General features: G+C 40.7%; 1 protein-coding gene across 1 annotated transcript in view; it reads right to left on the bottom strand.

Annotated features, from left to right (window-relative positions):
* The window catches only part of Arhgap20 (Rho GTPase activating protein 20), an 83,117-nt gene that overhangs the window by 38,938 nt on the left and 29,333 nt on the right, over positions 1 to 14,846 (bottom strand). The window contains exon 3 of the mRNA XM_055622279.1: positions 1,007 to 1,171. Coding sequence (XP_055478254.1) covers positions 1,007 to 1,171 — 165 coding nt within the window. The remainder of the gene's footprint in view (positions 1 to 1,006; positions 1,172 to 14,846) is intronic.

Below are 14,846 nucleotides of genomic sequence, written 5' to 3'. Positions count from 1 at the left end.
TTCACTTCCGAAAGACTTTTCACCATGAGGGAAGCAGGTACCATGCTATGAGGAGTACTATGATGGAGATCAAATGAGGGGAAACGAATGTCTCTGGCCAATATCCAGTGAGAAACGGATGCTGCCAGCTTGCAAGTGGATCCTCCAGCCAAGCCCCAGGGTCACGAGGGTCCTCGCGCCACAGCCGTCCACTTAAATAGTCCCGAGTCCTGATACAAACTGCAGCAGATGCTGGTAGCTTTTGAACTGCTGTGTTTTAGAGGAATCTGTTATTTAGCTCATCCTGTCTTTAATGGTTAGTTGCTTTTCATCCTTTACTGATTCTTTACACCAACTACATAGATGACACCCCCTCCCCCCCGCCGCCCCTTATCTTTTATTTCCTACTCCAGCACCTAAGTTTTGCTCCTGGTGTTGGTCACTACCTGTAACCCCTCGTATAAAGATGCAAGTTCCCACATCCCATCCTGTAAGAATGCAGGCTTCAGAGAAGCAGGGGTTAGACCTGTCACATTCTTCACCATCCCTCCTATATTTACTCAGGTCATGGAGCAAACAGGAACCTAAGTTAACACTTTAATAAACAACTAAAAAAAAAAAAAAAAAAGAACCCTCAAGTATCTCATTTATGATATTAGCTACAGGAGCTGGAGAATTGGCTCAGTGGTTAAGAACGCTGGCTGCTCTGCCAGAGGACCCAGCTTCAACTCTGCACATGTTAGCTCACAACCATCCACAACTCCAGTTCAGGGGTGGGGCGGGGAGGGAACCTGACGCCCTCTTCTGGCTTTCGTGGGCACTGCATGCATGTGGCAAAAAAAAAAAAAACCAAAAAACAAAAAACAAAACATCCAGATACATAAGAACATGATTAAAGCTTCATAAAATATGCTAGTCGTTTAATGCAGACCAAACATAATTATAGTAAGCAGCAAATAGAGAACGTGGACTTTGCTAGAGGAAATTCAACTTTCCAACGATTATTCAGTGTATACAATTTACTTACTTGATTTTGGCTGCGACAAACAGATCATTGAATAGGAAAAGGTGCCTCTCCTGCCTCTGCAGGCCTCTTTTAAGTTCCACTGGGCCATCAATCAGCAGAGTTCTACTGGAGCACATGAATGATGACAGAAATGCACACGTGTCAATGCTAGCAGAATGACTGTCTCTGAAACAGACCACATGCAGCAAATCCGTCAGTCAAATGCTCAACCACAAGACAAAGACTTCTAACGTTGAAACTGACAGTCATTTTAAGAATGTGGGACTCAAGGGCTCTTTTTTAAGGCAGCAGCTCAGTGTCTTTACTGTTCTCCCTGCTGATACTTCTGATTCTTCACACAGAAGTCTCTCAGAAATTCATTATGAAGAAAATCTTTAACAAAATTGAAACACCTTTACAAAAAATACATGTACAATCTGACCTAGACTAATGTTTTATCACACTGGGTCATCATATTCCTAATCCAACTGTCTTTCTATGGGTTCATTAATTCATTTCCTCTTTGGCATTTAAGTATTAACCACTTTGGGGGCACAATACTTAGAGCCCAATATTTACTTAGGAGTTGTCTCATAATTAAAACGTATACAACAAAATGCATAAGACCAAATCATCAGTGTTTATACACTAAGCTTTGACAAATGTATTCACCTGTAAAGTCTGAACTCCTCAACTAAGATACAGAAAATCATCACTACAAAAAGGTCATCCTTTTCAGCCATTATTTGGGTGCCATGAATTGATCCCTGGGTGGTTTCATTCTACTACAGGTTGAGGCTGATGCCAAGTTCATTTTTTTTTTTATACAATCAACGGTGTAAAAATTATCCAGCACAAGCACATTTTAGTCGTTATTAGTCTGCCTGCTCTGTATACCCAGCATCTGTTAGCCAACACAGTCTTTTGTTATGAGAGCCCAATTTGCAACAGATCTCTCTGCCATGTTCCCAGCAACACCAACTGCATCTGTAGCCTCCAGACATTGCCTCCTCCCATACCCCTTTCCCCAGGAGTTCCCTCACCCTCTTCTGGATGATGTCTCCTTGCCATAAGCCAATCTCAGGATGTGAGGATGTCTTTATAACCCTCACGTTGTAGAATCAACCACAGGTAAAAGAGGTGAGGACATGGCCTAGCAATACTGTGCAAAACAAAGGAGCCTGCCTGGGCTACAGCTTGTTCTAAGCCTTGGTTTAAACATTTAAGTCTGAAACTTAGAAATGCGGGATAGCAGCCACTAACTTGAAACAACTTATTTGTTTGAGGTTAGCCTAGGCCAAGGGTTAATGTAGGTGTTTAGTGTTTAAAGCAAAGAATTTCCACACATAATAAAAGCTTTACCTCATAGGTAAAATACCTTCAAACACAATATGTTGGTACTGTTGGGAAGAACCCACAAAGAAACTGAAACAGTTTTCTGTGTAAATTCAGCAATACAAGTCTATGGTCTGTAATTTTAAAGATTTCTATGTATGACAAGAGATCGTCCAAGACCTTAGCAAGCTGAGCCTTGACTTAAAAAGAAATACATGTGGTAGCACATCTGAAGAAAAAAAATCACTCAGCACTCACATAATTAAAAACAACTTTTGTCTAAGGGGACACACACATAACTTTCGCATTTAAAAAAACTACCATCTTAGTTTTTTCTACTTAAAATGTATTATTAGACAGTGATGAAGTATTTGTTTTTGTTCTGTGCGCAAGAGAGATGTGATTATTTTAGTCTTTTATGGTATAGAAATGGGAGGGGGTAAGACCGTAGCCTTCTATTTAATCCTTAATATAGTGAATAGGATATACAAGTTACAATTAAGAGCGCTCTAAACTGATCTAACAAGTACAGCAAATGGTCTGAAAATTAGCCTGCTGAGATTTATGCATGAACATACCAGTTAGAAGAGTGTACGAAGCTATTTCTGAATGGCAAAGAAAAAACCTAAGTGTCACTGAAACCAGGTAACTTCCTTGAAACCTGGCCACAGTAATACTTTTTCCTTGGGCTTATGCTAAAAAACAGTTGGCTGTTAGATAAAGTTTGAGAGCTACAGTTGCTTCACACAAATCACAAAGGGCTCGGGCGCAAGTGTGAGGAACTAAGTCTGAACCTCTAGAACCCAGGGAAAGCTGGGTGTGGCAGAACACATCTGTAATGATGTACTCGCATAGTGAGATGGGGGCAGAGGCGGGACTGCCAGGCGCTCACTGGCCCACTGGCCTGTGTATGCACTGCAGAGGTAAGCAATAATGACCATGCCTCAGGCAGAAAGGACAGACACCCGTGGTTGTCCTCTGGCTTCCACGTAACACTGTACCATCTGGTCACCACCAACCCCACACCCCCAAAACAAGGTGCTATAAAATAAAACAAAACTGCCAAGCTCTTTTTTTGGAAATACCTCTGTTCAATATACTAAATAGTCAATATACTAAATAGGATCCATTCGACCTCAAGTCCTGGTACACTAGTGTAGTTACTTTTCAATAATTACGGAATGCAATCTACTTCTTCAAAAATTTTTACCTAACTCATAGCTCACTCCAAATGTCATGTCTCCTTTTAAATCAGTCTATGCTTGCTATCTTTTGCATGACATATATTCAGTTCTCTTATTTCTTCAAAATTCTCATTCAGCATTAATTGTGAATACCATGCAATACATATAATAGTGCTAAAGTTTGCTTTGCTGGGTACCTGCCATGTTCATTCATGGAAGACAGATCCCATCCCTGACTCAAGAAGTCAGCAATCCCATAGAAGAATCAGACAAATAAAACAATGAGAAATCAGTAACCTGACAGACACACAGCGTACTGAGGCCCAGCAAAGCTATGACCTTAATCTGAGCCTGGATGGGTTAGGACAACTTCTTTGAGGACCCAGAGTATTCAAGAATGGGCAGACAGATCAATAAACACTGAGGGGCACACCAAGGAAAGGATGTGTGCCATGAAGACCACGTGGTCTACTAACAGGGACTTTAAGGAAGGATTGGATTACAGGACTTGGGTAGCATATTTTCCCAATTTATAAGAATCTTAGACATTACGTCAAAGCATTAAGGGCTTTTAGGGCAGGGTGCTGTGTCTGTAACATATTGAAGAAAACAGAGTAGGGCAGCTTAGGGAGAGGGAAACCATTAGGAAGCTGCCACAGGAACCTCAGGTAAGAAATGCACATTCAGCAACAAGGAGAAAAAGGATGGAAGAAACTCATTTGAAACTGAAAAGTTTCTGTAAGGTGAAGGACATGGTCAACAGAACAGAACAGCAAACTACAGACTGGAAAAAGATCTTCACCAACCCTACTTCTGACAAAGGGCTCATATTTATAACATACAAAGAACTCCAGAAATTAAACACTAACAAACAAAACAATTCAATTAAAAAATGGGGTACAGAGCTAAACATAGAATTCTTAACAGAGGAATCTTAAATAGCTGAGAAGCACTTAAAAAAATGCTCAATGCCATTAATCATCAGGGAAATGCAAATCAAAACGACTGACTCTGAGATTCCATCTTACACCTATCAGAATTGCTAAAATCAAAAACTCAAGTGACAGTACATGTTGCAGAGGATGTGGAAAAGAGGAACACTCCTCCATTACTTGTGGGTGTGCAAATTTGCACAAGCACTTTTGAAATCAATCTGGAGATTTCTCAGAAAATTTGGAACAGCCCTGCCTCAAGACCTAGCCATACCATTCCTGGGTACATACCTAAAAGACGCTCTATCATACAACAAGGACATTTACTCAGCTATGTTTGTAGCAGCTTTATTCATGATAGCCAGAATCTGGAAACAACCCAGATGTCCCTCAACCGAAGAATGGATAAAGAAAATGTGGTAAGTTACACAATGAAATACTACTCAGCTATTAAAAACAAGGAAATCATGAAGTGTGTAGGCAAATGGATGGAACTAGAAAAGACTATTCTGAGGTAAACCAGACCCTAAAAGACACACATGGTACGTACTCACTTAAAAGTAGATATTAGCTTGTAGGAAAACCACCCTACAATTCACAGACCCAAAGGCACTAAGTATCAGGGAGGGCCCAAGGGAGCATGCTTGAGTCTGACTCAGAAGGGGAAATAGAATAGGCAGCATCAGTAGTTAAAGAGACAGAACAGGAGAGGAGAGGGAATATGGAGGAACACAAGGGTAGGGAAACAAGAGTGGAGAGAAAATATTGGGAGAGGAGGATAGGACAGAGGGCTTGCAGAGAAAAGAGAAACCGTGGGATGGGCATTTCTGAGGCAAACTGGAGACCTCAGATGGGGGGGGGAGGAGGCTCTGGGATGATATGGGGTTTTCTCTAGCGGAGACTCCTAGCAATGGGGGACATGGAGACTGAAGTGTCCACATCCTAGCCAGGTGGGATTTCCAGTGGAGGGAGGAGGATACCAACTCATACACAAAACCTTCAACCCCAAATTTACCCTGCCTACAGGATGCTCAGGGATAAAGATGGAGCATAGAATGAGGGAATGGCCAACCAATCACTGGCCCAAACTTAGACCTACCCTATGGGACAGAACCAACCCCTGACACTATTAATGACACTATGCTATGCTTGAAGACAGGAGCCTAGCATAGGTTTCTTCTGAGAGGATTCCCCCAGGAAAGGATGGAAACAGATGCAGAGATTCCCAGCCAAAGTTTGGGAGGAGCACAGGGAGCCTTGTGGAAGAGTTGGAGGAAGAATAGAAGGACCCAGAGTGGACAGGAGCTTTACAAAAAGACCAATAGGCCCAATTAACATGGGTCCGGGGTGGGGAGACTGAAGCACCAATCAAGGACCATGCATGGACTGGATCTAAGCCCCCTACACACACATATGTACCTGATGGGCAACTTGGTCTTCTTGTGGGCATCCTAGTAAGGGGAGGAGGGGCTGTTTCTCACATGAACTCTGTTGCATGCTTTTTGATAACTTTCTCCTGGTAAGACTGCCTTGTCAGGCCACCATGGAAGAGGATATGCTCAGTCTTGAGGCAACTTGAAGAGCTAGGGTGGGTTAGAGGAGTGAAAGTTAGGTCAGCAGGGAGGGGGACTGAGGCAGGTGAGGATTGGACCAGGAAGAGAGGAAGACAAAGATGATGGTTGGGATGTAAAGAAACTACTAAATAAATAAAGTTAACACTTAAAATAAGAAAATGCATTTTAGAATTATTAAAATATACACCATTGAAACTAATTAGCTGTGGGCATAAAATGAAAATAAGGCAAACAAGAATATAAGCCTTAATTATGTCCTGTCTTTACTCAGCTTTGCTTTTTTTTTTTATTAATTACACTTTATTCATTTTGTATCCCCCCATAAGCCCCTCCCTCCTCCCCTGCCGATCTCACCCTCCCTCCCCTTTCTGCATGCATGCCACTCCCCAAGTCCACTGATAGGGGAGGTTCTCCTCTTCTTTCTGATCTTAGTCTATCAGTTCTCATCAAAAGTGGCTGCATTGTCCTCTACTGTGGCCTGGTAAGGCTGCTCCCCCCTCAGGGGGAAGTGATCAACGAGCAGGCCAATCAGATTATGTCAGAGGCAGTCCCTCTTCCCATTACTATGTAACCCATTTGGACACTGAACTGCCATGGGCTACACCTGTGCAGGGGTTCCAGGTCATCTCCACGAATAGTCCTTGGTTGGAGTATGAGTCTCTGGGAAGTTCCCTGTGTTCAAATTATCTTGTTCTGTTGCTCTGCTTGTGGAGTTCCCGTTCCCTCCAGCTCTTACTAGTTCCCACTTCTTACATAAAATTCCCTTCACTCTGCCCATCAGTTGGTCATCAGGCTCAGCATCTGCTTTGACAGTCTATACTGCAGAAGCTTTCAGAGGCCCTCTGTGGCAGGTTTCAAGGTTGTTTCCTGTTTCCTTCTGGCTTTCAGAGGCCCTCTGTAGCGGGTTCCGAGGTTGTTTCCTATTTTCGTTTTCTTCTGATGTCCATCCTCTTTGCCTTTCAGGATGGGGATTGAACATTTTAGTTAGGGTCCTCTCTTTTGCTTAGTTTGTTTAGATGTACAGCTTTTAGTGGGTTTATTCTATATTGTATGTTTATATGAGTGAGTATATATCGTGAGTGTCTTTTTGCTTCTGGGACAACTCACTCAGGATGATCCTTTCCAGGTCCCACCATTTACCTGCAAATTTCATGATTTCCTTATTTTTCATTGCTGAGTAATACTCCATTGTATAGATGTACCACAGTTTCTGCATCCATTCTTCAGTTGAGGGGCATCTGGGTTGTTTCCAGCTTCTGGCTATTACAAATAAAGCTGCTACAAACATGGTTGAGCAAATGTCCTTTTTGTGTACAGCTTTGCTTTTTTATCTTTTGCGCTTTGTTGGGAATTGAACCCAGGGCCTCGTGCATGCTGGCCAAGTGCTCTACCACTGAACCATGTCCCCTGCCATCTGTTTACTCTTTAAGGAACAGTACTCACTAAATTCCCCACAACAGCCCTGAATGCACTGTCATCGAGACGGTGCCAGGACGCACACTCCTATTTTGTTTAGACCATACAGAGGTATCAAAGATTCAGCACACACAGTTTAACACTCTCTCTATCAGTCTCTATGTCTACTATACTTCTGGGATCATGTGCACCACAATATACTTCTTCGGGGTCCCCGGAAAGTACTTAATCCAGTGATTTTTGCTTAACTATTGTTGTTTTTAAAAGCGCATCTAATTTTGACTTCTGTCAGAAATTATAGTAAAATACACATTTTTCATATTTATTTGTGTGTGTGTGTGTGTGTGTGTGTGTGTGTGCAAGCTGTGTAGAATATGTGTGTGGGAGCTAGAATTTAAACTAAGCATTTCTTGGGAGATGCCCACCCCAGCCTTTTACACTGGTGCTGGGGATCAAACTCAGGTCCTTGTGACTGTGCGGCAAGCACTTTACTGAGCTCTTTCTACAGCCCTTGTATTCTGATCGCTTAAAAATGTAAAATTCATTAGTATTTACAATATGCATGGAGTGCAATTATTACCACTATCTAGTTGTTAAACACTTGTATCACTCCTAAGGGAAAGCCTGTGGGTCTTAAGCCCTCGTCAGCCCTGGCCTTCTGTGGATTTGCCTACTTTGCATGTGTCATGCTGTACTGTATGTGTTCCTTTCTGTCCCCTCTTCTTGAGGCTAACGTTAAGAGTTTCAAGATTCATACTGTAGCTTGTCTTAATGATTTTTATTGCTATGTGTTCCACCGTGTGGATATACTTTAAAAATAATTAGCTAAGGAATACTTTGGTTGTTTGAACCTTTTAGCTAGCATTTCTGATGCTCCCATGTCAGTTTTCAGTGCTGAGTATACTGAAGACTAGATGGTAACTCTATATTTAACTTCCTGAAATACCAGCAGACTTCAGCACAGGACCTTTCCCACTTTACCCCCTGCCAGTGATGGATGACAGCCCCTCTTTTGCTGCTTCTTACGTTTTAAGGGTATGCTAACTAAAAAGACGCGTTATAAACCCCAGGGCCTCATTACTGCTTCTACAGTTTGTACAGGACCCCTTAGCTGGACTCTACTTATTCTTGCTGACTCCTTTCTTCAATCTGCATTTAATATTTCTACCAAACTGGAGATTCTAAATGTACGGTGCCAGTCATCGTAGAATGTAAACTGTCTAATAAGGAAGTGAAACTTGGTTACGGCGTGCCAAGTTTACAACTCTCTGTGTCGACAGTCTTCGGGTGGCATCCCTGCTGAGCCGTTTAGAATAAATGAGGCTGGAAATAATTTGAAACAAAAGAACATAGCTATTGAAATGACGCCACAAAACCACTATTGATCCCCATCCAGAAACCCATTTATGGTACACTTGTCACCATCTTGAATATTTCAGTAATAAAACAAAACCTGGAAATCCAGTCTAAAGCATTTGTGTCTTACTGATGGGTGAACAAGCAGGTGGTGATGCCTCTTAGTAGTCATTATTTTTATAAAAATCACATTCAAGTTACTAAAAAACCCTATACAGCTAATTACACCATGAAATGAGAGTGTGCCATGTACGAATGTATGTATTATGTATGAATGTATGAATGTATATCCAAAGTAATTAGACAACATAATGAGCACAGCATGAATTTTACCTTGGATTATGAGAACAAAGCCTAGAAATAATGGTAATATCACAATCAAAATGAACTCAGTTAGGATAAGGGCTTGGAGAGACAGATGAAACAATGTTTGGATAAACAGAATGAGCAGAGCCTTTAAGGGCAAGAAATATACAGAAGTGCAGTTTTATCAGCAAAATACTGATTAGAGTATGTGGTGCCTATGGAAACATTATAATCATCAGTATATCATATACTGAGTACATTAACAATTATATGATATGAAATTTAAAAGTTAAGGAACACAAACAAGTAAAACAGTATAGCAAGATAAAAGAAGGAAGTGAAGGACAGATAGTCACCAATAAGCAGTTACACTAACAATGTCAGACCCTCCCACCCTCCCACACAAGAGTATTTACAAAGAATGAAACGTGAAACTTCTTCATAGCCTGGACAAAGAAGTCCACTTGGAGTCCAGGGCACTTACAAGACATTTGTGAGAAAAGCTGTTGTGATTGGTGTCTCTAACGCAGTGGTTCTCAACCTTCCCATTGCTGTGACCCTTTAACACAGTTTGCCATGTTTTAGTGAAGCCCAACCATAAAATTATTTTGTTGCTACTTCACAACTGTTATTGCCTACTGTTGTGAATCGTAATGCAAATATCTGTGTTTTCCAGTTGTTTTACGATAGGCCGCTGAGAGCCTCGTTTGATCCCCAAAGGAATCATGAGCCACAGGTTGAGAACTGCTGTTCTAAATACTTGACCCACATATTATACACAAAGACACAGCCCACTTCACAGAAAGAAACATGAGTTACATGAGTGGGGAGCTGCAACAAGAGTTCTATTGGGAAATGAAAGGATGTGAGCCAGGTAAGCCTCAACCGAGGGCTGGAGGAAACGCAAAACAGATTCTGGTACTTTTAGGTGGCGTGTTGACTTCAAAATGCCATTTGTCCCCATCGTGAACTAAGTAAGATTAATGTGGGCCATCCTGAATCAGAGAAAGCCAAACACTCTCAAGCTACTTAAGCAACTTATGTATGTACTGACTACACGGCGATGGGGCCACGTTAGACTATTTACTGATTCAGCAATAAGGCAGGCCACTCACTTGTTGACTAGATTCTCTACTGAGTGTGTGGGTTCAGGTAACAATTAAGTAATGGCACATGGAAAAGAAGAAAATTAATCATGCTTCAATCAGAGTCATTCTGTCCATAATTTTTAGATAGCCTATGGTCCTGCAGAGACTGATGCAACCAAGGACCATGCATGGAGAAGACCTAGCTCCCTTGCTCAGATGCAGCTGATTGGCAGCTCAGACTCCATGTGTGTTCCCGAGTAAGGGGAGGAGGGGCTGCCTCTGTCATGAACTTGGTTGTCTGCTTTTTGATCACTCGCCCCTGATGATGTGGTCTTGCCAGGCCACAGAGGAAGAGGATTCAGGCAGGCCTGATGAGACTTGATAAGCTATGGGCAGATGGCAGAGAAGGAGAACTCCCCCTTTCAGTGGACTAGGGGAAGGGTATAGGGGGGAGAAGGGAGGAAGGGAGGGTGGAGCCGAGAGGAGCGGAGGGAAGGGGCATCAATTGGGATATACAATGAATAAATTGTAAAAAATAAAAATATTAAAATGGCCCCTGATAATGTCTTTTTTTTTTTTTTTTTTTTTTTTTTTGAGGGAGGTTTGCTGTTATGTTGCCAGGCTGATCCTGAAATTCTGGGCTCAAATGCTCCTCTTGTCTCAGTCTCCTATGATGCCAGGACATGATAAGTGTGTGCCTTTGTGTCCAGCCAACAACTTCTCATTAGAAGATTGAGAAATACTAGTTACAAAGACATTAGAGGAGAATGCTACTGGAAGTGACTTAAGCTATCTATGACCTTCAGCTCATTTATGGCAAAAAGTCAATGTTTAGTTAATATGTAAATGAGTTGACTCAATTAGCTGGATGAAGTGGAAGAATGAGGTTGGCAAGAAGTTTTAACTACTTTCCTGCCCAAGTCTCACCCAGAGCTTTTCAGAGAAAGGAGGCACCTCATAGGGAAGACTGTTCTCATAGTTTCACTTTGTAGTTTTAGTTACCTTACCCCCAAACAGTTGTATGGAAAATTCCAGAAATGAGGAGTTCCTGAGTTTAAACTACATGTCATCTGAAGTGTGAGAAAACTTGACTCTGTCTGCCTGTATCCACACTATGTATCTTTAGTCACTTTGCTTTGTTTTCAGACTGATGGCACAGGATTTCAGTGTTCAAGTGACCTTTGTATAAAAGCTTGATACTGTTTCACGATGCCCATGTCATTCATTGCCCACACAGATGCAGTATCATTTCACAATATCACAAGATAAGTATGGATAGAACAAAATGCATTTTTAAAGACTTCGTTCACATAGCTTTTATTATAATGTACCGTTGTAATTATTTTTAGCTGTTGCCAATGTCTTGCTATACCTAATTTATGAATTAAACTTTATCATGAAGATCTGTTAGTGTATTGTATAGCAGCAGCTTGTAAAAAGGAGGATAGCTCACAAAGGTGGCAAGAACTTGTTTTATTCTGGGGATATTCCAGCTGGAGCTTGAGGAGGTTTGATGATAAATCAAGATTTGGAATTAGCAGCTCCATGGAGGTAGAGATTAGGAATCTGGCTTTTGAAATGTTAATTTAGTTATCAAAACAGGTCATTTAAAAACTACAAAAATATATTGGTTCATATAGGCTAGGGAGAGAGGGAGAAGAAGGTTCAAGTATTGAGCTTTAGGACACACTGATCTTAACATTTAGAAAAGAAAGGCAAGCAACATCCACAAAGTAATGAGAAGTCAAGCCAAGAGTGGGTGAGACTAGGGTGGCTATTGCTGATGAGCACTGGAGAAGATGATTTAAATACCAGACCAAGCACTGTGGTAATCTCCAGGGTCCTTGCAAAGAATAATTCTGATGGGCCTATATAAACCAATTACTTCCATTTATGTTAACATCAAATTTTCATTCACTGATGATTTTAAAATGCCACTGCTTACAAATTTTGGAAAAATATTAAGTTATCAAATAAAATTAGAAATATATAAGATAGGTTTCCAAATATAGGAGGAATCCTAATAAAATGCTTTAAGCTATCATTTAATAGATTTGCAACATTTACACCCATGCAACTCCAACGCCCTATACTGATATCCACAAGGGCAGTATTAGTTGCACTAAGTGAGTTAGTATAAAAAGGAAGGGGCTGGAGAGATGGCTCAGTGGTTGAGAACAGGAACTCCTCTTGCTGAAGACCAAAGATTGGCTCCCAGCACCCATGTTGTGAGGCTCAAGCTTCTAATTCCAGCTCGGGGCAATACAAAACCATGACCTCAGTAGGCATTTTACTCAGGTGCACGTTCCTATATACACGTACATACTTTGAAAGAATAACAATATTTTTAAATTTTTTTTTTATTTATTACAATTTATTTACTTTGTATCCCAGCTGTAGCTCCCTCCCTCTTCTCCTCCCATGCCCTTTCCCAGACCACTATTAGGGAAGGTCCTTCTCCCCTTCCATCTGACCCTAGCTTATCAGGTCTCATCAGGACTTGGATGCATTATCTTCCTCTGTGGCCTGGTAAGGCTGCCCCCCCCCCCCAGACGGAGGTGATCAAAGAGCCAGCCACTGAGTTCATGTCAGAGACAGTCCCTGTTCCCCTTACTAGGGAACCCACTTGGACACTGAGCTGTCATGGACTACATCTGTGCAGAGGTTCTAGGTTATCTCCATGCACAGTCCTTGGTTGGAGTATCAGTCTCAGAAAAGGCCCCTGGGCTCAGATTTTTTTTTGGTTCTGTTGCTCTCCTTGTGCAGCTCCAGAAAGACCTCCAGGTCTTTCTATTTCCCCCTTCTTTCATAAGATTCCCTGCACTCTGCCCAAAGTTTGGCTATGAGTCTCAGCATCTGCTTCGATACCTTGCCGGGTAGAGTTTTCATATTAAGAATAACGATATTTTTTAAAGAAGGAAGAAGACATAAAATTGGGAAGGGTATGTGTGTGGGGTGATCTGGTAGTCCTGGACGGAGGATTTGGGAATGCTGTGATCTAGAGACACTGGATTCAGGTATTAAATTATCTGAGAATGAAAATAAAAAAATCATACCACACAACCAAGTTTATTTCGCCTTATGAGGGCATAGTTGGTTAACATCGTCATAAAATAAATAAAATACAGTATTAATAAAGAAATAAATAATACGATCATCTCCATAAATGCATAAAAGGTTTTTCAAAAGTTCAACAGTCCTACATGATAAAAGTTATGAAGAAACTAGGAATAGACAGAATATATCTCAACATAAAAAAACTAAGTATGATAAAACAAGCCATTATTTTATTAAGTGGGAGAAAACACCATTTTCCCACAAATCTAGAATTAAGTTAAGAACATCTCATCATTTGTTTCTTATTCAATATATATAGTGCTTGATATCTTACATAGAACAATAAGAAAACAAAGATAAAAAAAGAAAACAAAAAATTGCAGATGACATGGTTCAATTATTAAAAGATCCATGGCTTTCACCATAGAAGTTTTGGACGTAGTAAACACTTTTAGTAGAGTTGTGAATGCAAAATTCACACACAATATAAATCTTGCCGAGAATAAAAATCATTAAAAAAATAGCCCCTTCATAATAAACCTAACTGAGGAAATGAATACTTTTACAAGTTAAACTTCAGTGTGTGAAAGAAGAAATAAAAGATGGAAAAACCTTCCATTATCAGAATTAATACTATGAATATTGACTATGATAACAAAGGTAATATACAGAATCAAAACAATATACATTAAAATTTCAATGACATTCTTAGCAGAACTAGAAAAAAACAATTCTAAAATTTGAATGGAAGCACAGAAGACTGTAGAAATATTAACAGAAAGAACCCAGATGTGGGAGCTTGGAACCAAACTCAGGTCTTCTGCAACAGCCATAAGTGCTCTTAACCATGTAGCCATTTCTCCAGTCTCCATATTTCACACTTCTTGAGAATTATTTTTGGCCACCAGTCATGAGGAATCATCATATTAAAATCACCACTCTCAAAATGACCTTCTTCATGCTGAGTTATGAAGAGTTTAGTCACAGTGACCACACAAAGTGAAGTATCGGGTGATTTAATTTCTATTTTATCCAACTTTTAAAAATGTTAATAATAAGAGAATAATGTAATACTTTAATGATTGCTGGTGAAGATTAAAGTGTGAGACCCGGAGGTCACAAGCTAGAGAAAATAAAAATCAGTAGTCTGACTAGTGATTTCTCACAGTGATTCATCACCGAGATGACACCATTCTCTTAACAAAGCAGAAAAAGCACACATTGCATCTCTGTCGGCAGAACTGAGCAAGCACACGCGTGGCTCTGTCTTATTTCCAGGCTCTGGCCATATAGCTCAAATCCTAAAGCATAAAGCAGTGCCCCCCATCATTCTCTCTCTCTCTCTCTCTCTCTCTCTCTCTCTCTCTCTCTCACACACACACACACACACATCAAATATAAAGACACACACACATCAAATATAAAAGCAAATGCGGTCTTTGATTTAGGCTAATTTTGATTAATTACTGATTTCCAGCTGCATCCATTTTCCTGCTATTGTCATGATTTTACTTTTCCTTAGAGTTGAATAAAATTCCACTGAGTATGTATAACACATTTTCCTAGTCCATGCCTCCACTGAATGGACATCTAGCCTGGTTCCATTTCTTAGC

Source organism: Psammomys obesus, unplaced genomic scaffold (genome assembly GCF_907164565.1).
Source record: "Psammomys obesus unplaced genomic scaffold, mPsaObe1.curated_primary_1811, whole genome shotgun sequence".
NCBI classification, from domain to species: Eukaryota; Metazoa; Chordata; class Mammalia; order Rodentia; family Muridae; genus Psammomys; species Psammomys obesus.
This window is presented reverse-complemented; position numbering and strand designations above follow the sequence as displayed.